We start from the raw sequence: 8,929 nt of genomic DNA on the forward strand, positions 1-8,929 counted from the left end.
TTGCTCAATACGTATAGCAATACGACGTATAGCTTTTCCGAGAACTGGGCTTTTGACCTATTTGATAGAAAATCATTTTGAATTTATGAGCTGCAACTGTGCTCTTCGTTTTATCTTCGAATGATAAAATTCGTCTATTGACATGAGTAGCTCTAATAACATGCATGTATCGAAGGTGTTAAATTAATTCCGGGCTAAATTGCGCAGCGGTCTGGCATAGTAGCGAGGAATAAAACAAGACACGTATAGGAAGGTATTTGTTTACTAACGGGATTGTTCTTCGAATGCGAAGTTGAAGAAGATCGGGAGTAGCAACCTACATATTGATTACTTCCATTATTGGTCCATTTATTGCATTTACCCTATGCATGTCTGCTTCAATTAGCTTTGTTCCTGCTGAGCTGTACCTACCTGTTACTCGGTGTAATTTTCAGGAACTGCGAGCTCATGAATGAGACCCAGTTCTGACAAAGTTCTGCCGTATTTTTCCCCAGATGGAGCGGATAGTGGAGCGCATGCAGCACGAGCGGAGCGGCGTCTCCGTCCGGACTGTGAAGTCGTTCCTCTCCAAGATTCCCTCCGTGTTCGCGGGCGCAGACCTCATCGCCTGGATGATCAAAAATCTGGACGTCGAGGATCAGGGTGAGTGACGTTATGATCGAAAACGATCGGCAGTAACGACTAACATATGTAGAATATTAAACCCGAGCTCAGAACTCAAAGCCTCAGGACATGAGCTCTTGTCTGACGAACTACCTCATGTAAAAGCCGAACAATTAACCCGCGCCCCACTGGGGTCTGCGTATAACACGCCCTACTGGGGGGGGGGGGGGGGCTATTCATAGCCCATCCCTCCTAACTCCGAAACTACTGGGCCGATCGTCAAAATTCAAACGGCGTCTGATAGCCCCGGAAAAACTGTCGAACAAAACCTAATTTCATTGACCTCGAGGTCACCGATGACGTCACAGGTCAGGTCAAATTAAAAATTATTAGCATTTTGGCTTGTTCACCTTTTGGGCTCTGGCCGCCGTCTTACAAGTCAGATCAGGCTCATTTTTGGTTCACACACTCGTGAACAGATGCTCTAGATACCCTGAGGGTACCAAACTTGTACTTTGATTTTCAGGTCAAGGTCAGGTCATCACAGGTCACGAAAATATTATATCATGCGTCGGTCACGTGACACATGTTTTATGGTCCATTTAGGCCAAAGATTTCGAATTTGATGTCGCCTGTGTCATTCGAGGTCATTTTGAGTCGAATTTAGCTTAGGTCAGGTCACTTTCAGGTAAAAAAGGTCAAATTTTGAAGTTATATTTTCAACAGAAAACGTGTCTATTGGATGCAGTTTGAGCTCAGGAACACGATGGTGCTATTTATATTGGCGTACAATGTCAAATACGTCGTGAAAAGTTGATTTGAAAAATTAATAATTGTGAATTTTTTGCAATAATGCGTATAACTTGGCCATTTTTGAAGATATTTAGCTAAAACTTGCTAGAGTTTGTCATAATAACGCGTTCTATCACATATATTCCGGTTTTTTCGAATAGTCAAAAACTTTTTGAAAAAATGTAAAAATGTAAATTGTGAATTTTATTATATAGAATTTTCGAAATTTTCAAAATTTCGAAAATCCGAGATAGCAGTTTGATAGCGCAGTCTATTTTCAGTCCTCTCATGCAAAGAAATTGGATCTAGCTTAAAAAATGAGCCCTTGGGAGCGATTGCCGTGGTTCAATGTTTTGCGTAGAAATCGGCCGAATATGACGTCACTCTGACGTCATTTCCGGCCGACCTATGATAGCTACGAAGTTCAAATTTTGACACAAGGTGTCAAATTGATGCAGCCGAAGGTACTGAAAGTTTGGCGTCGATACGTCAAGCGGTATTGAAGTTATTGCAGAAAAACGGGAGGGGGGCTATAAATAGCCCCCCAGTGGGGCGCGGGTTAATATGGGTTCAGTAGCAGTCAGTTAGGCTTTCCATCGGGTCCTACTAGGCTTAACCTTGGTCCTTTGGTCCCGCTCTGTATACCTATATCTCGATTACTGTCCTTTTTACGTAATGATTTTAATGTCAGAAACACATCTTCTCATTTTCTTCACAATACAGCCGAATATATAATAATGTTCCGCTCAAAATAAGCTATCAGTTAACTGGAACCCTCGATTGTTCTGGTAATCCTTTAATCATGCAATTAAACTTATTGATGACGAACGAAGGGTTACAAGGGTCAGGCTGTGTCGCTAACATGTGTGATGCGGCACAGTCTACCATTCCAGGCAACTGATGTCTGATTGCCTGTGAGAAAATGATCCTGTCTACTGTACAGTATATAAATAGGAGCCTAGTCATTTTCCGGTTTTCCCTTTTTCTGTGCTGCAGCGGAGGCTCTCCACTTAGCGCACTTGATGGCGGCGCACGGCTACCTGTTCCCCATCGACGACCACATCCTCACCGTCAGAAACGACGGCACCTTCTACCGCTTCCAGGTGAGGACGCCGCAGCTCTGCCTGCGCTGCTTCAGGCGGCAGATCTTTGGATCGAGTTATTTTGTTAATTGGAAGTAATTCTGCACACAAACCTATCAAATAGGTTGTTTGTTGCTGGAAACATTTTTGTCACAATATCTGAGTACCCATGGAGTTCAAATCAAAACATTAAACGGTCACAGTATAGCCTTCCTTATATATAGCCAACGATTGTACCGTCCACTGTCCACTGTCAAGTCATGCTTACTGCTGGCATTGTGCTCAAACCGTCTGTACCTATATCAGCCAGGAAACGGGGAACTCCACTGCAAATGCGCTGTCGTATTCTCTGACATACTGCCGGCAGTTCATCTTTATCCCGCGTTCTATTTCAGACGCCGTATTTTTGGCCTTCCAAGTCGTGGGAGCCGGAAAATACCGACTATGGTAAAGTATTTACCCAAAACACTGCTCATTTGTCAGCCAATATTTATGCGTGTAGAAAAATGTTGGTTGATCTGTACCTACTTCCCCTCAACAATATTGACGACAGCTTTTATTGGTAAACGACTTTGTGTTCGTTTAATAAACAAAAACACTTGCCGACTATAAGTTACAACAGCGTACGTTTATAAGTGGACAAAGTTACCGCCTTCCTTGCTACAACGGTGTACCGTTTACCCATTTGTGTAAACCGCTAACGCACGATGTCACGACCGACCCTCTTCTTTTACAGCGGTGTACCTGTGTAAACGTACGATGCAGAACAAGACTCGTCTTGAGCTTGCTGATTACGAGGCAGAAAATTTGGCGAGGTTACAAAAGATTTTCTCAAGAAAATGGGAATTCATATTCATGCAGGTACGACCAGCACGAATGATTATATTAATTACATAATATTATATGTAGCATGAACATGCCTTCAGCCGACTGTGACGACATTTTTTCATATATAGTTTTATAGCCAGCCTGCGATTGTTTGACCCGGATAAAACCTCGCCTGTGTTGTGTTGTGAACCGACAGGCGGAGGCGCAGTCCAAGGTGGATAAGAAGCGGGATAAGTTGGAGCGAAAGATCCTCGACAGCCAGGAGCGGGCCTTCTGGGACGTCCACCGGCCTGTGGTAGGTGCAGTCAGCACTCCGTCAGACAGGAGGCTAGGCCCAAGTAACGAATTTTAAGCGACTGATTTTTGTATTTAGTTGCCGACTTAAGCAACAAATGGTCCACGTACATGTTATATGCATTTGATATTTTCGCGCGTCACATTTTCGAGTCACTTTGTTCGTAACATTACAGCCATGTGTGATGGTATAGTAGGAGCTTGCACTCCGAGACAGGCAGCTGCAACCAGCTCGCTTTGAACGATTCCACCGCCCTCTGCTCGTAGGTCGCCGCCTTGTTTCTCCGCCTACACAGTTGTACGTCCTCTGTTCCAGACTGAGTGGGCCTTTCCCTGTACTAAGATTGTCTATTGTCTAACGCCCTAACGTCTACTAGTCTAACGTCTAACGTCTAGTGTGGACATGCTACATGGTGGACCTGGTACCGCTGGACATAGCCTCCACGCCCTCTGTACCAGACTAGCTCTGACGCCTGACAGTAACTGACTTTGCCTCATGTGGCACCAGCCGGACTGAGTTATACCCTATGCACCGGGCTGTGGCTCATGATCTCCCTTCTTTGCTCCACCAGCCGGGCTGCGTCAACACCACAGAGGTGGACATCAAGAAGGCGTGTAGGATGAGTCGCTCGGCGCCCGGCCGGCCCGTTCCCGTCCAATGCGGCCAGCTGCTCTCTGCGGCCGGTACCTCCGCAGAGGAGGGCAGCCGGCCTGCTGAGACTGAGATCGCGGAGCTGCGAGCCGCTGCCGACCGCATTCGAGCCAGCATCGACCGCTGCAGCCTGCGGGTCTCCAAAGCCGCCGAAACGTGAGTGACGAGACGAGCGGAGCGTCATGGGGGAGCGACGACCGAGATTGACCTGTGGGGAGGGGCTTATCAGCATCTGTGGTGTCCCTGGTCAACTGTTTGTTGTTTAGTATGAACTGCGACGCATGTTTCAAAGTTTGAAAGCCTTTTGTGTGCAACAGTTTTCTTAGTGACATGAAACACTAATAGTTTATTTCATCGTGCGTCATGTTTCTGATTCTGAATGATAATGAGATATTTTCGATTTCGTCTTTCATTCCCACCCTCTGCAATCATTTTACAATATTTTACTCGTTCCTTTGTGAGCAATTTTGACCGTCTCTGTTCCAGTTTCATCAGTTTTTACGAGCAGTACCTGGAGTACGACCCTGCGCTGACAGTCCAAGAGCCGTCCAACCCCTGGATTAGCGACAACACAGAGCTGTGGGACCAGGAGAAATCCGGGTGAGTATACCGTTTTAGTCACGGATCTAACGCAGCGCCCCCACAGAGAACCCAGTTGAGAGGAAAATCGACGTGGGTGCAATGGACGATACAATCCCGTAAGAAATATAATAAAAGTTCATACGTTTACGTAAGTTTCAGTTATCGCTTGATTCGGTTAGAATGGCTGTGATGTTTATAAGTCATATCGCCAAGATCCGTGACATTTTGATAAAGTGTCAGTTTACTCATAAAACAGGCGATATCGCCCTAGCCGTGTTGATCAAAGCTCCGTTTGACCGTTTAACAAGGCGATTCACTCATTTATGTGTCCGCCCCCAGGAAAGAGATAGCTCCGAAGCGGGTCAAACGTTGGGCGTTTAGTCTCAACGAGCTGTTGCGGGACCCGATCGGGCGGGATCAGTTCGAAAAGTTCCTTGACAAGGAGTATAGCGGCGAGAATCTTCGGTAAGCTTTAGTTAAATTGGCTAAATTGAATTAAAACGTGGTTCCTTCCATCGTAAATTGTTCCCAGCTGATCATTATAATGAAGTGTTTTATGCACATCGTCCGTTTTTACGACGAATTTATATGTGTATTGCCTTACATTTAATGCCTTACAAGTATGGTTAGCTTGACCCTGAATCGAATTTCGCCAATCGGCTCGATTTTCATTGCATAAAATATTTTGTAAACACGAGCCAGATTCGAATCAAAGTCTAAGTAAATCATATCTCAGTAAACGAGAGATGTTCTTCGTTTCCATAAGCGTCCGGCGGTCGATCAGCAGCGCTGCTCTCGGCTACCCGGCTCCTGACGTCCCGTGTGCCCTCGCAGGTTCTTTCTGGCGCTCCAGGAGCTGAAGGCACTGCCGCAGCAGGCCGTGGCGGACCGGGTGCACCAGATCTGGGCCGAGTTCCTCGCACCGGACGCCTCAATGCCCGTCAACATCGACTCCAAGTCGTACGAGATCACAAAGCGTAACATGGAGAAACCCGACCGGTGGACGTTCGAGGCAGCCGGGGTCAGTTGCAGAGGCGTAGGATCCCGAAACATTTAATGAAAAAAGTGTACTTACATTCACTGAGACCTACCTAGGCAGATGCAGAAACTCGTTGCATCTGGCTCAGTTGCATATGAACGTCGTAAAAGTAATTAAACCATTTCAGATGCTCTTTCGAGGAATGCAACCGATGTCTATTAAAGGAAATAGTTCACTTTCACGAAATTATTTTTTTTTTGCAACGGATTTATGATTTTTTATGTTCAAAATAATCAGCAAAGAAAATAAAACCTTTTTATAACAAAATATTATTTTCTATATTTTGATATAGGAAGAACTTTTCAGTTTCTGTAAGGCACACGCAATCCAGTATGAAAAGAGCATGGGTCCCGAAAATTCTTCAGAAACAGAGAAATTATCGCAGCCACCGGCATTTGGGCGATCTGCTCGATCTGATAATGTTCCCCTGAATGTCCTAATTGATCAGTACGAGAATTTCTCTCGAGTTCTCGTAGATAATTTCTCTAGTTTCTGAAGAATTTTCGGGACCCATGCTCTTTTCATACTGGATGGAAATATATGCAAGGCACACATCCTCAACGCAAGACACCTTTTTCGGGACGAGAAATAGAATATCTTTGCCTAGGGTGATCGTTGGGCTGTAAAAGCTCCTGATTTATGCTCGTCTCAGCCCAAGCTACGGAACTGCTATTCCAGTTCAAAACCCATGTTAAAAAGTGAACTATTTCCTTTAAAGTTTTTTTTTTTCCGGTTCACACACCTTCGTTTCTACATTTCTCGATTTCATCAATCTCAAGCTCCGGCATTTGAAATATGTACCACCTCTTACCGTGACCTTTGTCCCGACAGGTGCACCTGTATCACTTGATGAAGTCGGACAGCTACTCCCGGTACCTCCGGTCCGAAATGTACAAGGAGATTATGTCTGGAACCAAGAAAAAGGTCGGTTGGTAATCGTCAATCTGCGTGGCTTAGAGACCTCTGAGCAGTTGTTAGAACTTATAAAATCCATCGACAGAAGAGAATTAATGCTGACGTTACATTACTGCCGAATCTTCACGACCGAATGCTAAAAGTTTTTTCTTTATCTGCCTTTCTTCGTTCAGTAAGTCTGTATTGTAAGATTTTACTGATTTATCTTCGCATCCAGAAGGAAATGTTGAGTGTTTGATAGTTCATGTCTCAGTGAGCTAAGCTGATAGCCTTATTCGCTCCCCAGATCTCCGTCAAAGGCATCCGCTCCATCGTGTCATTCACAACGAAAAAGGAATCATGATCGCGACTTTCCATCTTTAACATATGAAGGTAACCCATATTTGATAAGTTCAAAAGCTTTACTGCCTACACACGAGTCTTTCTAGTCAAGCCTGAGACTATATGTAGGCATAGATATTCCGATGGCCTGCTCGAATGTTGTATGATGACTTGTGACGTGTACTTTTTATGCAGTGGATGATTGCTTCTGCTTTCATGCCTTTTCAATGAATTCAGCAGCATATCTGTCTTCGATTAGGGTGAAAGGGTGACACGCACACATGGATTATTGACCTTATTGATAGCATTTAGGTATTTATGAAAGTATATACGTGACCATCCCATGAAACTGACACTGTCGCTTTTGTCTCTGCAGTTGGCCTCACCCTGTGCGCTGTCCTCTGCTGGTGGGAAGGCGCGCTTCTCACACATATGGGACCACGGGCTGTGTCCGCCCCCAGCGGCGGCGACATCGCGGCACTGCCGGCACCACAGAGGCACCAGGATCGTCGGCAGCACCAGTCTTGGGACCAGGGAGATGTGCTCGGACGGACACGTCTCAGAGGGCATATTTTTCGATAGCAGCGGACTGAGACACGCCTGCCCTCGCCGCTCGCGGCCGACCGCCCGCAGAGCGCATGGACTGTGCGTGCGATGGCGTACCGCTCGTGTTTTAGGCGCTGTTTGCAGTTTGTGCGCGACCGATCGGCGTGGTGCTGTGGGTGGCGCCGACGGAGGGACGTTCTGTGACCGCGAACTGGCAATATGGCCGCGCACGGGGCCTGATCTGACACTGGCCGGCACTGCGGCCCGGGAGCCGCTCTCTCAGATGACCTACAGTAGGTACAAATGCTGATCAATAACGGTGTGGCCGCCGGCCGGGGCCAGTCGCCGCTGGCTCCGGGCTCGTTCTGCGGCGACTGAGGCGCCGCCTGGCCAGGGACCGGCGCCGCCCGCGCCGACCCGGGCCACAGGGGCCGCCGTTCGCAGCGTTGACGTTAAATAAATGGACGTGACTTCAGTTGAGCCGAATCAAGGCGCCAGTTTTTGGAGAGAAAGCTGACAGATCTGCAGTTTGAGTAGACACTGGTGACTTTTTGAAGATATATTTTTTCATTTTTTTTTGTGCCCAAAAGAGCATAAAAGAAAGGTACATGTTGGTACAAACGTACATGTAGGTATATGGAGGAATGTGTAATGGAGGAATGGAGGAATGTGTATAAAGGAGTGAGCATTGGCGAATGCTTGGAAGCATTGTCTGTTCTACATGAAATAAGGGCTACTATAATTTGTAGATTAAAGAAGCTTTTGCTTTGTTTGGTGAAATAGAGATGCTGGCCTCCAAAGAACTTAGTAATGCAATATTCACATTATATACGATAGCATAGCATCAGCTTTAATATGTTATACCTATGGGAAATTACTTATGTAATAAGTGGTTATGTTGGATGTTTCCATAGAGTCACAGAGATAAAATGCTAGGCTTCATAAAGATAGGTAACTAATACCTACCTAGGACACGATTATAGGCACTATGCAGTGCCTACTGTTATTTTCTGCAGTGCAATGAAATTCCTTCAGTCCAATTTAAAGGACACGTTCGATAGAAATAACGTTATTTTCAGTTTGAACCACAGTTATAGCATCTAAAGATATCTTTTCATTCAATATGTTACGTTACCCGGTCTACCGGCCATAGAATTATAATTTATAGCATGGAAATAGGTAGGCGGGTAGACCCAGGGTAGACCTGCCTTCGGCTAAAACCTATATCAAACGCTCTGACGCTTTTTATGTGTGACATGTATAAGTGCATAATTA

At 45.7% G+C, this 8,929-nt stretch overlaps 1 protein-coding gene across 1 annotated transcript; it reads left to right on the forward strand.

The window, feature by feature from the left end:
* Positions 1 to 221: 221 nt before the first annotated feature.
* LOC122377165 (regulator of G-protein signaling 7-like) lies at positions 222 to 8,129 on the forward strand. The gene is made up of 13 exons (XM_043357121.1): positions 222 to 253; positions 495 to 642; positions 2,392 to 2,498; positions 2,873 to 2,924; positions 3,214 to 3,338; positions 3,502 to 3,600; positions 4,172 to 4,407; positions 4,738 to 4,851; positions 5,173 to 5,298; positions 5,668 to 5,854; positions 6,704 to 6,796; positions 7,074 to 7,159; positions 7,485 to 8,129. Exons 2-12 carry the CDS (start codon positions 495 to 497, stop codon positions 7,128 to 7,130), a joined length of 1,344 nt encoding a protein of 447 aa, XP_043213056.1. The 5' UTR covers positions 222 to 253; the 3' UTR covers positions 7,131 to 7,159; positions 7,485 to 8,129.
* Positions 8,130 to 8,929: the final 800 nt, after the last annotated feature.

The sequence above is a fragment of the Amphibalanus amphitrite genome, unplaced genomic scaffold (genome assembly GCF_019059575.1).
Source record: "Amphibalanus amphitrite isolate SeventyFive unplaced genomic scaffold, NRLGWU_Aamphi_draft 002578F_arrow, whole genome shotgun sequence".
NCBI classification, from domain to species: Eukaryota; Metazoa; Arthropoda; class Thecostraca; order Balanomorpha; family Balanidae; genus Amphibalanus; species Amphibalanus amphitrite.

Bases quoted from the DNA above. Each gene is read 5' to 3' on its own strand.
- LOC122377165 (XM_043357121.1), top strand. From the start codon at position 495: ATGGAGCGGATAGTGGAGCGCATGCAGCACGAGCGGAGCGGCGTCTCC. The intron at 4,852-5,172 runs GTGAGTATACCG...GTCCGCCCCCAG, and splicing joins TGGGACCAGGAGAAATCCGG to GAAAGAGATAGCTCCGAAGC. The intron at 5,855-6,703 runs GTCAGTTGCAGA...TTGTCCCGACAG, and splicing joins GGACGTTCGAGGCAGCCGGG to GTGCACCTGTATCACTTGAT.